The 21,754-nt window shown below is 44.7% G+C and overlaps 1 protein-coding gene across 1 annotated transcript in view; it reads left to right on the forward strand.

The window, feature by feature from the left end:
- The window catches only part of LTK (leukocyte receptor tyrosine kinase), a 163,483-nt gene that overhangs the window by 48,549 nt on the left and 93,180 nt on the right, over positions 1–21,754 (forward strand). The window contains exon 2 of the mRNA XM_084629926.1: positions 8,595–8,708. Within this exon, the coding sequence (XP_084486052.1) occupies positions 8,595–8,708 (114 nt within the window). The remainder of the gene's footprint in view (positions 1–8,594; positions 8,709–21,754) is intronic.

The following is a 21,754-nucleotide window of genomic DNA, read 5'->3' on the forward strand; positions in this document are numbered from 1 at the left end:
GCCCCGGAGGGTGACGTTCTCTGCCCCCAGAACAGAGGACAGGCAGCAACAGTGCAAATTTCCTCACGCCACCCAGTAAATGTACTTCCTCTTTAAGTGTAGGGAGGTAGTTCATTCCTAATGAACCTCTGTGGAGACTGCCCCCTGGTCTCAACTGTGTGTATTGGTGATGTGGACACATCTGTCCACAAAGGGAATGGAATTGACACCACCAGCTTTTTTCACATAGGCCATGAACCATTGTCAGGTGGTAACAACTTTCCATCGCTATCAACTTAGGGCAAATTGAAACTGGGATTCTGTTATTTTAAAGGTAATGGGGAACCTCAGATTCATTGAAGAAGAGCAATGTCTGTGTGTATTCTGGTATGTCAAAGTGAATGGTAACATGTTTTGCTCTGTGTGTGTTCAGTGTTTGTATATCTGAATATGTATCTGATACAATGGAAGGCAGGGAGAGGGGACACTGTTTGTAAGATGATCCTGTCAAATGGCTTTGGTTCTGTGGCTGTTGATGATGCTTTCCCTTCAGTAGAGGGAAAGAATATTGCTCAGATGTGCCATCTGACCACATCTGCTGATACCATAGAATCCATCAGTCTGAAAAGACTCCTTGCTGTGTATCAGTATAGGGCAGGAAAATGTTTTTACTAAGGGAATAGTGTAATTAGATTGGGCTCCATCCAATCACGTATTTGTCTTTTTTGTCCATCTCTCCAATGATCCTTGGGTACACTTAGCCATTCTGTGTGGATTCATATTAACAATAATTGCATGTCTGAGGGAAGAGGGAGGACAGTCCAGGTATGGGGGTGAGGAATGGGAGAGGCATTATATAATAAATGTATCAGTGGGTTTTTTTGTCCGAGCTGTCATAGTAGTCGTAGATCTTGTGATCCGGTGAATCGCTAGGTGGCTTTCTGAGTTACTCAACATCTTTCTTTTTTGTTGTACTCTTTCTGTATTGACAATAAAGTAATGCAAAAGATCTTCTGCACTGTATAGTTTTGATACCTTCTGGAAATGTTAGTGTAGGGCAAATCATTACGTGTCTTTGTGGCATGAACAGGCAGTTCAAAACACAGAATCAAACATTAACTTGTCCCAAATCAACCAGTCGGGACAATATGAATTCTAGGATATTAAGGGAATTAGCTAGCAAATTTATTGCACTGCAGGCATTTATTTTGAAAAGTCAAAGACAGTTGAAGACTGGATGAAATGTAGTACCAACTTTCAAACCAGGAAAAACTAGCGATTCTGGCCAGTTCTGTCTTGTCAGTCTAACTTCTATTCCTTGTAAAATATTGTAACAAATACTTTGAGAAATAAAAGCTTGAGGACAGATTCTCCAGTCTGCTAAGTCCACTTGGTGCTCTAAGTGGTGCAAAGTGGATTTAAAATAGCTAGAGATGACTAGTGGAGCATTGCCCTCATGCAGGGGGACATTCCATTAGTGTCAAGCTGGCAGAGATGCATAGCTGCCTACTATGTCAGCCACTGCCCTCTCTCTGGAGCAAGAGGCGGGAAGGGGCAAGAACAGAGTGTGGCAGAACAGAGCTTCACTGTGCCCAATACCCCAAAGATCCCTGAACAGCCTTATGCCAGTGGTATAAGTGAGCAGTGCTCCCTTGTGGCTCTAACAGAGCTCAAGAACAATTGAAAACGTTGCCTTTTTCATCTGCAGTGTGACAGAACCATGAACACTAAATGGCAGGGGATTATAAAAAATAAATCTCGCCAGGCTAACTTGATTGTTCAGATATATATACGTAAAACTACAAAATTAGCAGCCATGGGGCATGCTGAAAACAGAATGTACTCTGATTTCAGTAGAGTATTCAACATGGTATTTCCAAAGTCTAATTGGAAAATTTGTTCAACTTGATTTGGGTAGGAACACGTTCATGTGGACTGAAAACTGAATCAAAGATCCTAGATAAAGTATAACATAAACAGCAATGTGTCCAGTTGGGGAGGCATCCAGTGAAGAATCAGAGAGATCATTGTTAGGTCTTATTCAACATCTTCATTAATTATCCCAACAAGGGAGTCAACAGTTCATTATTGACATTTACAGAGAAGAAGGAGTTTCAAACATCAGGGAGGACAGAGCAGTAACACGTAATGACTGGAGAGATTAGAAGCATGGCAGAAAGTAACAAACTAGATTAGTCCTTGCAAAATGCAAGTTAATATAGCTTGGGGGAAAATAATGTGAAATAGTACACTTTATGAGAGAAAGAGAATCCTAGCAATCAGTAACAGTAAAAAAGACTGATGGGTGACAGTAGGCATCAAATTAGACATGAGTTTACAAGGTCACATAGATGTGAAAAAGATCAATGCCATTTCAGATGGCATAAGCAAAATTAACACCAACAACACATCATACAAAACAAGTACACCATTTCTGATCACCCCATTACCAGAAACCTAAAATCGGGATTTTTGCCATCACATAAACCAGTGTTGCAACTTGTGAGATGGAAGGAAGAAAATTTGGATACTCATTATTTTGAGGGGGACAAATTGATACAGGTTCCTTGGTGTTGTGGTGAAATACAGCACAAGAAACAGCAACATCTCAATCGTGGAGGTCCCTGTGACAGAGTGCTAGGTATGAAAGCCTGAGTCAACACTCTGTTCACAGCAGCTCCAATCAGGCAAGGCAGATTGGAGCTGACTAAGCAGAGCTGTGCCTAATTTTTGGGTGGGGAAGGGCAGAAAGGCTAATTAAGCCATTAGCCAGAGCCCACAAATAGGCACAGGAAGGAAGTGAAAAGGGGGGGAGTGATTGCTTGTTCCTGGTTGTTAAAGGTGCTATGTATGCTGTGAAGGTGGTGGAATTCCTTAATATGTAAGCAGAGTCAGAATGAGCTCTACCCCCAGAACTCATCTGGGGGTGAGTTGTGGAAAAGGACTTCAGGGGCTGATCTCGTTTGCATGGGCACACCCACCCTGCCTAGCACGATGGGACTGCTCGCCCGAATGGTCACCTCAGCTGCTGTGGGATCCCCAGTCTCTTTGTTATTGGGGCATGAGTAATAAAGTGTTGTTATCCTGGTTATGTGACTCAAGGACAGTAGAACTGTACTTGGCATTTTATGAAGGAGGGCCTCGCCCTCAACTAAGTAGCACTCGCTAGGCAAGGGACATGGGTTCCAAAGCCCTGTGAACTGAGAGAGAGGATGTGTATGTATAGGTCTCCTTCTGAGGGCTCTAAATACCACTTTGACCTCTTTGCTCTCTCCCCACTGTGTAATAACAGAGCTAATTTTGACTCTGTGCTGCAGAGCTGAAATCACTGGTACCTAGGTCTAAGCATTAGACCTACTTTGGGCTAGTGGTTCTGAGTGTGCTAGCATTGGGGCCCCCCTACTAACAGCTGAAATCACTGACTGCTGTGTTAAAGGGGGGACCTGAAGACATATCGCTGCAGCTGGCAGTGAAGACTGCAGCAGAACACCATGGAGAGGCATGACAACTGACCTGAGCAGCGGAGCATGTAAGATGCTCTCCATACCTTCCACCCAGGCTGGGAGGTAAACTCTGCAGATGAACTTCTGAACTCTGGGGCTGCGCTGACCAAGGAGAGCAACTGTGGGAGGGGTGACTTTTGGGTTGCTGGACTTAAGACCCTGAGAGGAAAAGGACACTGCCAAACTTACTTGGGGGTGGGTCTTTTGCTCATGGTTTGTGTTATAAATCCTGTTTGTGGTGTTTCCCCAACAAAATGCCACATTGTTTCCCTCCTTTATTAAAAGGCTTTTGCTACACTCAGACTCTGTGCTTGCGAGAGGGGAAGTATTGCCTCTTAGAGGTGCCCAGGAGGGTGGTATGTATTTGTCCCAGGTCACTGGGGGGGGGGCTTGAGCCGGTTTTGCATTGCGTTATTGAAATGGAACCCCTAGATACTGAACCCAGCCCTTGTTGCTGCCAACTCTGACGGGCAGAAGGGTTACAATAAATAAACCGCACAAGGTTTTGGACCAGCAAGGGTTTCCGTGTGGTTTGTCAACTGAGACAGAAACAGGAGCAAGGAGGCCCTGTTACAGTCCCTAAAGGCTTTTGCTTTAAGAAAATGGAGGAAATTGAGTTGTTTCTTAGTAGCGAATAATCCTGGATACTGTGCTTTATTATAGCAGAGATGATGAATTTGTGTCAGTGCTGAAAGTTCCTTTGTATTTATGCTGATAGTGGAGTATTATTACATTTACTCTATTGTTTGTTTCTTCTTATAGGTTCTTTAGAGGGAGATTTTACTTCTATAAAGAATTTTCATAAATTTCCTCTCTTCTCACCTTCCTGCCCTGTTTCATTTCACTTAAATTGGTGCCTGTGGTGTTCCCTGCAGGCTGTGAGGCAAACCCACAGCCAGATCAGTGCTGTTCACTCAGCTGCCATGACCCACCCTTGCAAAAGAGCCTGCAGTGACTCAGCCCTCAGGCATGTGGCAGCAGCCTATCCCTGAGCAGAGCTTGGGTCAGATGACCCCAGGCTCAGGTATTTCCCCAACCCCTCCAGAGTTGCAAATTAGTCTGCGCAACAGCACTACCCAGCCAGGAACCCACACTGCAAGGCACCAGGCAACAGTCTCTCTAGACTGCCAGCCGGTTGTTCCTCCTATTCCAGCCTTGCCCGTACCCTGTTCTGACCTTGCTTCAGACCTGCATCTGCCTCCTGACCCCTAGACCCCATGGACTCTGATCACCCAGCTTTGACCCTTGGCCTGCATCTGGACTTCAGCTATGGTACTAATTTGGCTTATCTGTGGACTCTGACCACCTGGCTTCAACTTCCTCTCTGACCACCAGGCCTGACTGCTTGGAACCAGCAGCTGACAGTTTGCACAGACTCCACTGTATCAGACCCTACTGGCCTCGATTGAGCACCTGGGTGCTGCAGTCCCAGAGACGACGTCCCTACTCCAGAGCCTCCAGAATCAAATTGCCCAGCTGCAGTTATAGAATGCTTCTCTCCGAGTGCAGGTCCAGACATCTCCAGGACCCTTGAGCCCACCCATGGTGGCAGCCCTGGAGCATGGTCTGAAAATCCCCTTGCCAGAGTGGTTTGATGACAATCACCACAAGTTTTGAGGGTTCGTTAACCAATGCCGCTTGCTGTTGCCGATGCTGCGGCCATCCTTGCACCCAGATGATCAAGCAGAGATGGGATCTTTCAACTCAAGGTTCAAATCCCATTACCATCTGAAACTCATGTATTTGATCGTGAAATGACATGGTGGCCTCAGTATAGTTCCTAGTTTGTATTGACAGTCTCTACAGAGAAGCCAAGGACTGAATGGGTGTTTTGGCTAGGTACTAGCCTTTTCTCTTTCCAGGGAAGTGGATCTTAGCCTCCCTCTACTGTGTACACAAGTAACTCCTGAGAGTCAGAGTTACAACCTGAGAGAAATGTCTGCACTGGCAGGTTGCTGCTGTCTATCTACAGTGTGGTATTAGAGTTGTGTGCCGTTTTGCTGCCCTCTGCTTATGTCCTAACTCTGTGGCCACAGAAAGATCCTTTTTACCAACCATCCAAAAGGAAATCCCCGTTTCCACACTACCTGGCAAATTTAGGGAAGTTTTCAGTTATCACTAGAGGATCAAAGACCAAAAAACTACTTATCAAAGGGTCAGATTTTTCAAACGTGCTTTAGAGATTTAGGCACCCAATTCCCATTGACTTTCAAAGGGAGATGCACGCCTAACTCCCTTAGGTACTTACAAGAATTTCACCCATGGCCCGTAGAATCAGGTAGAGCATCTAGTACAGCAAGTTAGGTATAACATGTCCTTTGTCCATCAGCTCTTAAACATCGCAGAAGAATAACTTCTCTGAAGAAAGAAAGTTATCGTTGTTGATATCTTGCAGGCAATCCACTGGTGCCAGTGAATAGTTGACTCTCCAGAGTGAATCAAAAAATAAAAAATGGTGCTGACATTGGAGTCCTTTTTTCAACATAAAGACTTCAAAATGGGCTAGACAAAGGCAGAAGCAATCCTCATCAGCTGTAATGTTTTGTTTTATTAGAAGCAAGCTTTCCAAACAGATCCCCTCTGCTGCCTACATGTGCCCCAGCACAGGTGGAGCCCTGCCAACCAGATCTGCAGGTTCCCTCTCCAGCTCTGGGCCTGTGCCACACCCAAAGGAAGTTGTATTTCACTTGCATTGATTGACTCGGGGGTGTCTGGCAAATTTAGAGACTTGGCTTTTGCTTGAGTCAGTCAGTTGCCCATTCAGAGGAAGCTTGTGCCAGATCAGGCAGAGACCACTCACAGCAGTATGCTGACCTCCTGGGACAGTCTCCTATGAGAAAGCCCCTTTCCAGGTCGGGACTAGAGACCACCAGGAAACTATGCAATTCTACCTGATCCTTTTGCTGCACTTTCAGATAAGATTGGACCTCCCCTGGTTCACCCTCCACAATTCAAACATATCGTGGTTGATGTGGGAGGTATGGTTCAACTCTGGGTTTTGATGGCTGCAATGCCTAGGAAGACCCAGCAGGGAGAAGATGAAACCCCAGCCCTGGAAAGGCATCCTTCCTCCTCAATACTACCTCAGCTTCAGACAATACTTGGCTGGAATTGATGAACCAGTATAGTGGCTTGCAGATGTCTTTGATAAAAGGAAGGCCAATGTCCTACCCCCACACCAACCTACAACTGCCCTGTAGACCTCCAGCCATGGACAAATATCCCTTTTGGGCACATTTACCTTTTATTGGAACCTGAGCTCAAGGCCCTGTGAGATTACCAGGATGAAAATCTGGCTAAGAACTTCATCCAGCCTGCCAAATCCCCTGTAGGAGCCTCCATCCTGTCTGTTAAACAGAAAGATGGGACACTGCTCCTCTGTGTTGAGTATCATGCCCTGAATAATACTACCATGAAGAACAAGTATCCTCTTCCACTGATCAATGAGCTCCTAGAATGGGTTGGCATAGCAAAGGTTTTCACCAATCTTGACCTGCAGGATGCGTACAACTTGATCTACATCTGGGAGGATGACAAGTGGAAGACATCCTTCTGTTCCATTCATGGCCACTAGGAGTACCTGGTTAAGCCCTTCGGCTTCTCTGACTCCCCAACCACATTCCAGTGTTTGGGGAATGTTCTCTTCTTTGTGATCTAGACATTCCTCCTGATAATTCTTTATCACGTATCACAGGCTCAGATCATAAAGCATCAAGGTCCTTGTATATTTTGGTCGTAGCATGAAAATCATGAGATCTTTGGCTGTGGTTTGTGGAGACCAAGGCTCTACCTCCTTTATGACAAGGGTTGGCTGCAGTATGAGAGCTCCTCTATTCGAAACTGTCACAGTATGGACTGCAAAGCATTCCCTGGTGGATGATGGAGACTAAGGGTCATCTCTAGTATGACAAGAATTTGATCCAGTAGGACAACACCTCTGCTCAAAACAGGTCACTTTTACCATGGTGTTTTTGTTATTTCCTCTAAAACATGGGAAATGAGGGTTATTCAGGGTACAGAATAATTCTTATGTCCTTCGACATGTTCTAAGACTTGGTCTTTTCGCCACAATTACCAAAGCCCACTCCCATAAATCTCCCTAAAATTTGATGTGAATAAAAAATGCAGTCCAAGCAAGGAGCAAAAGGAAGAGTCATCACTGTGGTGGCTATAGATAACAAAGACATCCCTCAAATAGACATAGTACAAGGGAATTACTAATATGAATCAATATAACACTGTTTTCACTGGAGAATGGAGAGCACCTACAACTAGGACATCAGTTAAAATTGGCATCTGGCAAATACAAGAACATTGTTTGGTTTTGGCTCCTTTGAAAATCTCAGCCTTTGTGAAAGGCAATAAAGAGAGACTCTGGATTTGTATAGTGGTGTAAAGGTTTTATCAGCATAGCACCGTTAATGCATGGTGAACCCATGAGGTAAGTTATGCAGGTCCCAAATGAATGCTCATAAAGCGTTTATACCATCCTGTCATGTATTCTGTATGTCACATGTCACAGTAAAACTATTTTACAAATGTTTTGGAATAGTAGGTCTCAGACTGTGAACTGCAAAGCATTCACTCATGACTGGTGACTCAAGGGTTGCTGGTGGGTAGATGATGTTGCCTCCACCTTCTCATTTCCAGCCACTTCTAAAATTATATATTCCTCCTGTGTATAGAAACACACCCAAAACATCACTAGGCAAATAGATGGATACACTATAAGGAGGGTATCATTGGATGAGTATATTGCTGTTGCATGGGCACTTTGGGGGTATATTGTTATAGCAAGTGCATCTTTGGAGGGTATGTTGCAATAACAAGGGCATAGCTGGGCAGAATATATCTGTACTAAAGAGGACATCATTAGGTGAGTTATGTTGCTATAGTGTGTGCATCTCTGGGAGCCATACTGCTATAATGAAGACCTCATTGGAGGAGCACTGTATTGCAACTGTAGGATGAGGGCAGATTTTGGTGCGATATACTGCACTAAAATGGGTTATGCTGGGTGGATGTTCCTATTGTAATGGAATTGAGAATTTTAAGCCTGGATCAATATATATAAACATTAAACGTTCCCCATTCTTTATTGTTTTGTTACAGTTGCTGTGTCCTGCTCTGGATTATATGAGAGAAACCCTTCTTTACTGAGTCCCCCTCCCAGACTGTCTCAAGGCAAAAATGTGATGGTGTCATCTGATCAGTCTTCCAGTCCAGGTACTACAACTCCTGTCCCTTTAGTCCTTCCTATCTCATAAGCAGGACCCACACCGATCAGAGGGGATGAGCTGCCCTCCTTGATAATCAGAAGCCTCCCATCTCCATGTGTGTGTCTGGTTACCAGAAAGCCAAGCTGCTGGCTTTCATAGGATGAATGGAACGGACTCAAACAAGCTAGTGTAGCCTTAAGGCACTGTCTCTATTTCTGTGGTGGGAAGCCCAGAACAAAAAGTCTTCTCCATCAAGACACTATGAAAACAATCACTAGAATATGTAGAGTTCCTGAAGCAAATGCTAATTAATGGAACTGTTTCCTCAGCAAATAGAAAATAAATTCCATGGCAGTAATACAGAGTGAAGTTATTTTCAAAGGAAATTCTTTCTCCCATCTGTCTGCAAAAACTGAACAGGACTGAGCGAGTAGCTGCAAGGAAGGTAGGATGAATTGGGCTTCCTGTGGTACCAGGAGTAGTTGGATGAGTGCCCACATTTGTGAAGGGCTGAGAGAATGAGCCAAGCACTGCTAGAAAGGTAGATAACTGTACAAAGCTGTGGTACTCTTGGAGGATTCTGTACATGTGTGGAGCGTGTGCACAGTTCAATACCCACAAGGCTTCAGGAACGCTGTCCTTTCTTGTCTGCACTCCCACCATAGCTCTGCTTAAGGAAAGAGCAAAGGGGGAAGGCTACTACATGAGGCAATTTCTGATAGGGGACCCTTTCCGTTAGAGCAGGATAAGTGTATTGTTACTGTTCACATACCAGAGAAGTTATTCTCTTATGCAATAGTGTGAGTGCCCTGAAGGGCCAGCTAGGAGTTGGCCTCCTGCAGTGAGAACATCCTCATGGCACTACCCTGTCAATGTCACCTAGGAATCTTACAGTGTGGAATTCCTCCCTGAAGTGGTGTCTGTGCTGGCTGGAATCCTATGGAGTACGTGTCTTCATTGCAGTTCCATGGCAACTAAAATTTCCTCTTGTGGTGATTGGGGCAATTTTTCCATATTTTTGCCTTCTATTTTAAATTGTTTCCCTTCATTCTTTTTGTATGTATTCCTTGTGCATTCAGCAGTTTTTGAAACTGTTCCAGGATGTGAAATACCTAGAAGAAGGTGAACAATTAGCTGTCATTACCTCCCCATTGTAATAAAACCCAACCCAATGTCCTGGAAAGCAAGTGGGAGGAGGACAGTGGAGAGGCCCTTTTATCAGGATCTTAGGGATAATGGTAGCATGACAAATGGGAATGAGGATATGGAGGTAGATATTACCATATCTGAGGTAGAAGAGAAACTCAAACAGCTTAATGGGACTAAATCAGGGGGCTAGATAATATTCATCCAAGAATTTTAAAGGAATTGGCACATGAAATTGCAAGCCCATTAGCAAGAATTTTTAATGAATCTGTAAACTCAGGGGTTGTACCATATGATTGGAGAATTGCTAACATAGTTTCTATTTTTAAGAAAGGGGAAAAAAGTGATCCGGTTAACTATAGGCCTGTTAGTTTGACATCTGTAGTATGCAAGGTCTTGGAAAAAATTTTGAAGGAGAAGGTAGTTAAGGACATTGAAATCAATGGTAAATGGGACAAAATACAACATGGTTTTACAAAAGGTAGATCATGCCAAACCAACCTGATCTCCTTCTTTGAGAAAGTAACTGATTTTTTAGACAAAGGAAACGCAGTGAATCTAATTTACCTAGATTTCAGTAAGGCGTTTGATACCGTGCCACATGGGGAATTATTAGTTAAATTGGATAAGATGGGGATCAATAGGAAAATTGAAAGGTGGATAAGGAATTGGTTAAAGGGGAGACTACAACGGGTCCTACTGAAAGGTGAACTGTCAGGCTGGAGGGAGGTTACCAATGGAGTTCCTCAAGGATCGTTTTTGGGACCAATCTTATTTAATCTTTTTATTACTGACCTCGGCACAAAAAGTGGGAGTGTGCTAATAAAATTTGCGGATGATACAAAGCTGGGAGGTATTGCCAATTTAGAGAAGGATAGGGATATCCTACAGGAGGATCTGGATGACCTTGTAAACTGGAGTAATAGTAATAGGATGAAATTTAATAGTGAGAAGTGTAAGGTCATGCATTTAGGGATTAATAACAAGAATTTTAGTTATAAGCTGGGGACACATCAATTAGAAGTAACGGAGGAGGAGAAGGATCTTGGAGTATTGGTTGATCATAGGATGACTATGAGCTGCCAATGTGATATGGCCGTGAAAAAAGCTAATGCGGTCTTGGGATGCATCAGGAGGGGTATTTCCAGTAGGGATAAGGAGGTTTTAGTGCCATTATACAAGGCACTGCTGAGACCTCACCTGGAATACTGTGTGCAGTTCTGCTCTTCCATGTTTAAGAAGGATGAATTGAAACGGGAACAGGTACAGAGAAGGGCTACTAGGATGATCTGAGGAATGGAAAACCTGTCTTATGAAAGGAGACTCAAAGAGCTTGGCTTGTTTAGCCTAACTAAAAGAAGGTTGAGGGGAGATATGATTGCTCTCTATAAATATATCGGAGGGATAAATACAGGAGAGAGAGAGGAATTATTTAAGCTCAGTACCAATGTGGACACAAGAACAAATGGTTATAAACTGGCCACCAGGAAATTTAGACTAGAAATTAGACGCAGGTTTCTAACCATCAGAGGAGTGAAGTTTTGGAACAGCCTTCCAAGGGAAGCAGTGGGGGCAAAAGATCTATCTGGCTTTAAGATTAAACTCAATAAGTTTATGGAGGAGATAGTATGATGGGATAACACGGTTTTGGTCATTAAATATTCACGGTAAATAGGCCCAATGGCCTGTGATGGGATATTAGATGGGGTGGGATCTGAGTTACCCAGGAAAGAATTTTCTGTAGTATCTGGCTGATGAATCTTGCCCATATGCTCAGGGTTTAGCTGATCGCCATATTTGGGGTTGGGAAGGAATTTTCCTCCAGGGCAGATTGGAAGAGGCCCTGGAGGTTTTTCATCTTCCTCTGTAGCATGGGGCACAGGTCACTTGCTGGAGGATTCTCTGCTCCTTGAAGTCTTTAAATCACGATTTGAGGACTTCAATAGCACAGACATAGGTGAGAGGTTTTTTGCAGGAGTGGTGGGTGAAATTCTGTGGCCTGCATTATGCAGGAAGTCAGACTCGATGATCATAATGGTCCCTTCTGACCTAAATATCTATGAATCATGAGATCCCTCACAGAGGAGGAGCAGTTTTTGGCAATGAGGGAAAAAACTGGATTTGTTCAGCCTTAAAGGGAACCATATTTTTATTTCAATAGCATTACAATAATTCCTCTTTAGTTCATGCTCCCTCCTTTCCCACCCCACAGTTTCTCAGACATAAACAGAAATATTGAATTAATGCATCCATTCAACAAAATTTGCATCATGCACTATCCAGTTGGTCGTCCAAAAAGAGTTCTCCTCTTGATTTCAATTGGGTGTCATAATTAATAAAACACTCAGCAACTGTACATATCAAAAAGAGCTCTGTATTTTTTTTTCAAATCAGTAAACTTGGTCCCAGCTTGCATAACTCATTTATCATATGAATTTCTTTCAGGGAAGAGAGTTTGCTTACTTCACCTGAACACGAGTTTCCATAACAAATAGTGGGATATGGTTAGCAAATATAAACAAAGCCACCAAATCCTATAAATTAATCAATTTTATCTACCTCTTTTATTGGCTGGGAAGGAAAAAAAGAGAGATTATTATTTCTATTTTGAATCCTTGGGAGTTGCACAAATACAACAGAGATGGGGCCATGTAAGCACGTGGATAGATGATTGATTGTCTGGCAAGCAATGCTCATACTTCATATTATCTCTTTGCACGCTTCACCAACCTACCTGCATAACTGGTGTAGTCAGGGAGGCAGGCATATGCTATGTAGTCATAGAATCATGGAAATGTAGGGCTAGAAGGGACCGTCCATTGACTCAATGGGAGCAGGACTGCCCTTAGTCCCCAAGAAGAAAATGAGCCTTTGACAAGGTGGAAGAAAACCAGTTCATAAAAACCAAGTCCTAAGCTTGTGAAATGTTAGTGTCTAAAACACAAAGTTCAGAATTTATAATCCCCACGTACAGGGCTCTGGCTCCCCATCCCCTGGTCTGTGGAAAAAGAAGATCCACATAGATGAAATAGTCTCTGCTCTTGTCCCAGGAATGGTTCCCCAAATCCCATCCCAACTATAAGGTACTAGTCAAAGAGTTGCATCCCAGCCTCCACTGTCATGTGCCACCTGAGGAGCAGATGCACATTTAACCTGGGACAGATATTCCCTCATACTCAGACTATTTGATGTGCGCCCAACACTTCCTTGCTCTGTAAATGGCCCTAGCCATCCCCTTCCAATTGCCGACCATTTCCCTTCATGCCACAGCTCAGACTGCCCTTCCCCAATAAGCCCTTGATATCTCTTTCCAGATGTCAACCCCTCACAATTTTCCATTCTGTTGTAAAGCTTGTTACTCCTCTCCCAGACATCAGAACCCTCCCAACCTAGAAGTGATGGGACTCCATCCAGCTTTGTACACCTGGAGCAAGTGGGGAAATCATCTGCTTGTCACTGTGAAAGTAGTTGTTGTATTTACTTTATTAGTGGAGCAGTTTGCTATGTGGCTGTATATTCAAGGAGTTAGAAATACATTGCTCTAATATCTGTAACTACAAGTTCAAGACTTGGTAAGATATTTTAAAATGCAATAATTTTCCATAAATATTTATTTTTAAATAAACTTTATGGAAAATTGTTTGGCATTTTTGCTACTCAGACTTCAGTTTGCTATCTCCAATGTTCAACTGTAGCACTGCAGACATAGTGATTGTGTTTTCTGGCCCTGTTTGGGTGCTACCAGATATAAATATTTACTTATAATAACAATAGGGACACATTATAAACTCTCTTACCTCATGTAGGTGAGCAGTCACTGGCATGAATAGTCCTTCAGATTTCAATGAGTGTTCTCATATGAGCAAACTGCTCACCAGTCTGGGTGAATACGGGGTTCATAACCTGGCCAGAACTACTAGGACAAAGAACTACATATTTATATTCTGTATTTTTCCTGAGTTTACCTACTGTGATAATTATATTTTTAATGTAATTACAAATTACTTATACTTATCTACTCAGGATATTATAGTAGAAATAATAACCTCTTCCACAGTGACAAGTAGGTGGCAAATAGTGGGGAAAAGCCAACAGGTGTGGAGAAGTCCCTTAGGGATGAATTTTGTCAATGGGGAACTCAATATTCTAGTAAAGAGGATAGGAATGAAGTTGGTAAAGTACAGGTAAAAACTAGTGAGGAATAAACAAACAAAATAGAGTCCCATTTAAATAGAACACTTGAAGGCAAGCAACTGAATATTGACTAGTGCTTCTATATAAATGCTAGAAGTCTTAATACTAAGATGGATGAATGGGTGAACCGGCATTATATGAGGATTTTGATATAATAGGTATCACGGAAATGTGGAGAAGTAAGGATAATCAATGGGACACGGTAATACACAGTATAAAATAGATAGGAATGACCGAGTAGGTCACGGAGGTGGAGGAGTGGCATTAAAGAAAGCATAGAGACAAATAATTTAAAAAATCTTACATGAAACAAACTGTACCATAGAATCTCTAGGGATAGAAATTCCATACTTGAATAATATGAGTATAGCCAGAGGAATATACTACCAACCACCTGACCAGGATGGTGACAGTGACTATGAAATGCTCAGGGAGATTAGAGAGGCTACAAATTCAGAAAGCACAATAATAATGGCTGAGGCTACATTTTAGTCATGGGTATTTTTAGCAAAAGTCATGGACAGATCACGGGCAGTAAACAAAAATTCACAGCCCGTGACCTGTCAATGACTTGTACTTTAATCCCTGACTAAAACTTGGGTGCTCTGGGGGTGGGGAGGGCTGCCCAGGGGCACTGCAGGTGCTGGGGGGTGGGGGCCAGTGGGTGGCCCAGGACCTCTGCTAGTGCTGGGAGGAATGGGGGCTGGCAGGCTCCCTACCCGGTTCCTGGAGGCAGCCGGCATGTTTCTGCAGCCCCTAGGTGGAGGGGTGGCCAGGTGGCTCCATGCGCTGCCACTGCCCAGAGCACCCGCTCCACAGCTCCCATTGGCTGGGAGCTGCGGGGGCAGCACCTGCGGGTAGGGGCAGCACCTGCGGGCAGAGGCAGCGCATGAAGCTGCCTGGCCACTCCTCCGCCTAGGGGCTGGACATACCAGCTGCTTCCAGGGAGCCCCCCCCAAGGTAAGCGCCACCCAGAGCCCAGCCCCCTGCCTCAGCCCTGAGCCCTCTCCCACACCCAAACTCCTGCTGCTGCTAGGTGGGAGGGGCATGGTGACCCAATATTGCCCCAGAAGCAGCCGGTGCAGCTGGCCCGGAGGCTGCCTGAGCAGCTTGGGCGGCCCCCAGGCCAGTCACACTGGCCACTGCAGAAGTCATGGAGGTCCTGGAAAGTCAAGGAATCCATGACCTCCATGACAGACTCGCAGCCTTAATAATGGGGGATTTCAACAATCCTCCTATTGACTGGGTAAATGTCACTTCAGGGTGTGATGCAGAGATAAAATTTCTAGACACCATAAATGATTGCTTCTTGAAGTAGCTAGTCCTGGAACCCACAAGGGGAGATTTAGTCCTAAATTAGATCGTCATGTAATTAAATATAACATTGTTATATGGAGGAAATGCCAAAGAAACCCACCACGGTAGCATTAGACTTTAAAAAGAGGAACTATACAAGAATTAGGACTCTTGTCAGGCGGAAATTAAAATGAGCTCTCACAAGGGTTAAATGCCTGAAAGCAGCATGGGGATTATTTAAAAACACCATGATAGAGGTTCAGACTAAGTATATACCCCAAATCAGAAAAGACAAGAAGAGGATCAAAACAATGCCACCATAGCTAAACGGCAGAGTAGTCGAGGCTGTTAGAGACAAAAAGTAATCCTTTAAAATTTGGAAGTCATATCCTAATGAGGATACTAGGAAGGTGCACAAACTCTGGCCGGAAACGTATAAAACTGTAATAAGGCAGGCCAAAAAAAACTGGAGAAGCAACTTTGTAAAGATGCAAAAACTAACAGTAAGAATTTAAGTACGTTGGAAGCAGGAAGCCTGCCAAAGAGGCAGTGGGGTGACTAGATGACCAAGGTGTTAAAGGAACACTCAAGGAAAACAAGGCCACAGCAGAGAAGCTAAATGAATTCTTTGCATCAGTCTTTGCTGCAGAGGATGTGGGGGAGATACCCATAACAGAGCTATCCTTTTTGGGAGACAAATCTGAAGTACTACCCCAACTGATAAGTTAATAGAAGAGGTTTTAGAACAAATTGATAAATTAAACAATAATAAGTCACCAGGGCCAGATAGTATTGACCCAAGATTTCTGAATGAACTCAAAAGTGAAATTGCAGAACTACTAACTATAATATGTAAATGATCACTGAAAGAAGACTCTTTACCAGATGACTGGAAGGTAGCTTATATAATGCCAATTTTTAAAAAGGGTTCCTGAAGCGATCAGGGCAATTACAAGCCAATGAGCCTGACTTCAGTATTGGGCAGATTGGCAGAAACTATAGTAAAGAACAAAATTATCAGACAGAAAGATAAACACAATTTTTGGGGGGAAGAGTCAACACTGATTGTGTAAAGGGAAGTCATACCTCACTAATCTATGGAATTCTTTGTGGCTGTCAACAAGCATGTGGATAAGGGTGATCTGGTCAATATAGTGTGTTTTGATTTTCAGAAAGCTTTCGACAATGTCCCTCATCAAAGGCTCTTAGGGAAACTAAGGAGTTGTGGGATAAGAAGGAAGGTCTCATGGATCAGTAATGCGTAAAAGATAGGAAACAAAGGATAAGAATAAATGGTCAGTTTTCACAATGGAGAGATACACAGCAGGGTCCACTAAGGATCGCTACTGGGACCTGTGCTGTTCAAGATGTTCATTACTAATCTGGAAAGAGGAGGAAATAGTAGGGTGATCAGATAGGAAGTGTGAAAAATTGGGACAGAGGGTGGGGGGGCAATAGGCACCTATATAAGAAAAAGCCTCAATATTGGGACTGTCCCTATAAAATCGGGACATCTGGTCACCCTAGTGAATAATGAAGTGGCAAAGTTTGCAGATGATACAGTTATTCAAGATAGTTAAGTCCAAAGCTGACTGTGAAGCATTACAGGGGGATCTCAGAAAACTGGGTGACTGAGTGACAAAATGGCAGATGAAATTGAACATTGATCAATACAAAGCGATACACATTGGAAGAAATAATCCCAACTACACATATATAATGATGGGTTCTAAATTAGCTGTTAACACTGAAGAAAGAGATCTTGACGTCACTGTGGATAGTTCTGTGAAAACTTCAGCTCAATGTGCAGCAGTGATCAAAAAGTCTAACAGTATGTTAGGAACTATTAGGAAGAGGATAGAAAATAATATCATAAGGTCACTATATAAATCCATGGTGCGCCCATACCTTGTGTCCAGTTCTTATCGCCCCATCTCAAAAAGGGTATAGTGGAATTGGAAAAGGTTTAGAGAAGGGCATAGATCAAGGGCATAGATGGCCTCCATATGAGGGGAGGCAAAAAAGACTAGAGCTGTTCAGCTTAGAAAAGAGACAAATAAGAGGGGATATGATACAGAGCTATAAAATCATGAATTGTGTGCATAAAGAGAACAGAGAAGTGTTATCCACCCTTTCCCATGATACAAAAAACAGGGGTCACTCAATAAAATTAATAGGCTGCAGGTTTAATACAAACAAAAGGAAGTACTTTTTCACACAATGCACAGTTAACCTGTGGAACTCATTGCCATGGGATGTGGTGATGGCCAAAAGTATAACTGACTTCAAAAAAGAACTTGATAAGTTTATGAAGGATAGGCCCATCAGTGGATATTAATTAAAACAGTCAGGGATGCAACCCCATGCTCTGGGCAACCGTAAACCTCTGACTGCCAGAAGCTGGGAGGAGAAGATAGGGATGAATCACTCCAGCTTCCCTTTTTTGTACACTCCATCTGTAGCTCTGGTACTGGCCACTGTTGGAGACAGGATACTGGGCGAGGTGGACCACTGATCTGGCCCTGTATGGCATTTCTTATGTTGTTAGTCAAGTAAATTCCCACAGGAAAACCTTAGTTTGTATACAGCTGGAAATTTAAACCAACAAGAAGAGTTAGCAGATTCTCACCTTAAAGTACCAAACGAACTTGAATTCTACCCTGCTCTTTGTTGCCCATCCTTCACTTACGGTCCATAAGACTGGCCCTGTTACTTCCCCAACCTTAATTCTCTCCCTAGGGACTGGTTCCTATTGTCCTTCCTTCCTTGGATTGGGTCCCTCATTGGGAAGTAGAGAATATATACAGCCCCTGAGGCCTCTAGATGCTATAATAATAATTACCACCTGAATGAATATTAGCCTGCAGTACTTGTTCATCTCACTGTGCATATGTGTGAATGAGAGCATTAGGCAGCTGATGTCCCTGCAGGGACCTTGTATCAGATTGATAAAGCAGCAGCGAATTAGTTCTTTGCTGGTTTATAATATGCTGATTATGAAAAACGACTTGGCCAGGATACTGCGCTGCTCTCAGCACTGTGAATGAGCTCTATGGGTTCCAGTCGGTCGGGGTTCTCCCCGCCTCATCTTAGGGGTGGTGAAACTGTTCTGAAGGACGTCCATTTTACAACCCTTAAGGTATGTCTACATGACAAAGAAAAGCCTCTGGTACCAAGGCTCAGAGTTCAGGTCAATTGACTTGGGCTTGTGGGGCTTGGGCTGGCTAGAGCAGCAGTATGGATGTTTCTGCTCAGGCTGGAACCCAGGCTCCAAGACCCTTTTGTTACCTCAATTTCCCTAGAAACCAACCCAGGGTTACACTTACATTGGTTTTATTAAATGTCGCTATTGGATCAAACAGAAAAGGGATAGATCTTATTCATACACGCACACATTCAACGCATTCATACCCTCGGTAAAGAGGTAGTTACAAACTTGATGTATCACAGGCTTTTGGACAGAGGTGGCCACCACGGGGATAGGTGTGTGATTGACAATTTGGCAGGAGGCAGAGGGGTAAGGAGAGGGAAGGGTCCAGTTAGAGTTAAAAGGGGCTGTGAGTATGGTTTGTTGCTGTTCCCTGCCTAATGCGGTATCTTCCCTTTTCCCAAACCCCATACACAATAATGCTAGCAATGAGACAAGCACTACAAGACAAACATAAAACACAAAACACAGAACATAAGACAACGTAGAAGTTTGTCGTGACGACGCACCATGGTATGTTTGGTACCAGCTCTTTCTGGTGCCCTGAAAAACAGAAGCTGCGAAAAAGACTTAAACATTGTAAACCGTAGGCTATCGTAGAGAGGAACATGGAGTCGGTGTGGTTCCCCCTACATGCTTGAGCTGTCCCCGATGGACACGCTTCCCAATCAGGATATCGTCCACATATGAGACCACCCACCCCTTATCCCCTGGAGGGAGATGCTCTAACATTTGGGTCACTACCTTATGCGCAATAGCGGGGGCACTATGAAATCCCTGGGGTATACGGGTAAAGCAATACTATACCCCATCCACATGGAACGTGAATCGGTCCTGTGATCCTTCGTCAAGTGGAATAGCAAAGAAACAGTTAGACAAATCCAATACAGAAAATCTTTTAGCTTCCCTTGGTATGTCTTGCAACACCTGGGTCATGTCTGCGACTATTGGCGCCCGCTGGGGGGTCATCACATTGACTCTCTGATAGTCGACAGTCTCCATGAGACCCCATCAGCTTTCCTCACAGGCCATATGGGGGATTTAAAGGAGGAAGTTGTTCTTTTCACTACTCCCTGCCCTTCCAGCTCTCTAACTGTCTCTGCTACAGCCTGACGCGCTGCAGCGGGGATAGGACATTGTTTCTGTGGGGGGACTGCTGGTCCTTCTATTTTCACCGGTTCCCCAGTCCATTTACCGCAGTCCAGCTTGTGGGCCGCCCATGCCTGGGGAAAACGCTTCCTCCATTCCTCCTTGCTATCCCTGGTCACTGCAGCCTCTCCCAACATACTACGCGTCAGCAATCCAGTATCTCCCTTCCTTACTTCAGGGGTCGAGTCTTTCTTTGGGGTCCTCCATAAACCTTTGTTAGCACCATCAACCACTATTCCTCTCTCCTGCAAGCAATCTATGCCCAAAATTGGTTCTGTGGTTGTGGGGCTATAAATCAAGGGCCATCTTCTGGTAAGATTCCCCACCCGGGTGACCATTCATCCCAACACTTGTCCCTGCGCCAAGGTGCCATCAAATCCCTGGATCTCAATGTTTCCCTGGATTGGTACTCCCAGCACGGGACAGGGAAGCAGTGAGACAGCCACAACAGTGTCCACCAGCACCACAAAATCCAGTTCAGATGTCTCAGGGCACTCATATGGCCCCCCAACCTGAAGGCGCACATGCAACCTTCCTCCCGAATCCACCTGGAGAGGTCCCACCCAGGTCCATCCCTTTCCTCTCCCAGTGGACTCAGGGAGTCGGGCCCCCCCCCAGTCTGAGGTTGTTTTTTTGGCCCCAATATTGCCCCCCAGCTCCAGGAGCTTTAACCCCAGCTGAATACAATGGAGTGCTAGGGACTCCATGGGCTTCCCATGGGTTCCCCCTGATCCTTTAAGGCTATCCACAACTATATGCAGAGCTGACTGCTGTCTGATTGGTGGCGCCTGTGTCGAGGTGCTGGGGCTGCTTTGGTGGTCTGGCGTGCTGCTTCCTTAAGGTGTGATATGTCTAGGGGCTCTCCCTGCCTCCACACTTCCATAGCCATCTGAACATCTTTGGGCAACATTGCTGCAATAAGCCTTAATTCGGCCATTGGAATCACAATCTTGGACAGGGTCCTGGGGATCGCTCTCCCCTGGGCGGACCGGATACCGCCCAGTTAACAATCACACTAATACCAAACTCTCCACAAAGATGTCAGGGGCCTTCCCCAGAGCGGGGAAGCCTGCTGCATACTGGCGGCTGACCTCCTGCAGTGCCTTTCTCTGAGCCAAATTGCAAACCAGCGCAAATGGGGACTGCCACCATCTGGTTGCCTGCGTCCGCAGTGCGATTCTCATATCGCACCCCAGTACTGTGGATGCCGTCCTCAACAGCTTCCTAACCTCCTCTGTGTTTAACCTCCCCTGATCCTCTATCGCCCTCAGAAACTGATATGCCCATTCCGAGAATGTGCTCACCTTGGCTGGCCCTAACCCTTGAGCCAGAGAAGTTATCTCTGCAGGGGTCAAGGCTATTTCCTCCATAGTCACCCTAGTTACAGGTCTGGGGCTCCCTCCCTGGGCTGGGAAAGTTAACCATTGCACAGCTGCCACTGGGGCTGGCTGAGCTCCCGGCCCATCTGGCAGCCATCCCGGGTCTGGGTCATACCAGATGTCCCTTCCCAGTCTCTGGGGTCATATCAGAGTGGCGCCTTTGTCCCTGATCCCGGGGATCCTGCTGCTCTCCCGCCCGGACGGGTCCCCTGCTCTAACACCAGTCCCCACAAACACTCCACCTGGACGTCCAATTCCTTAGATTGTTCCCTCTCTTCTTCTGCCTGTTCAGCTCTCTCCATCGCCTTGACAGTGGAGGTTTCTAGCTGCTGACAACTTGCCCCTGCTGCTTGTTCTTGTGCCTTCCACATATCCCTTTCCACCCTTACTCGCTCCAACTCCTGCCTCACTTGCATAGTTTCAGAATTATAATCAGCTTTAGCAGTTTGCCAAGCACAACACATTTGCCACAACAACCATGCCACTGCCCGATCCTTAGTCTTTGAATCCGGATGTTAAAACTCACAATATTTCTGGTACGTATTATCTACGTCCACCATGGCGTCCCCTGATGAAACCGCCCCTGGGACCCATGGGTCAACACCCTTGGAGTGTGCCCGGAGGAGGGGAAATTTTGCCACTTTTCCCTCCATTGTGGATGTGGGGGGGCTCTTTCCCTTT

Source organism: Lepidochelys olivacea, assembly GCF_965140295.1.
Source record: "Lepidochelys olivacea isolate rLepOli2 genome assembly, chromosome: 6".
In the NCBI taxonomy this organism is placed as follows: domain Eukaryota; kingdom Metazoa; phylum Chordata; order Testudines; family Cheloniidae; genus Lepidochelys; species Lepidochelys olivacea.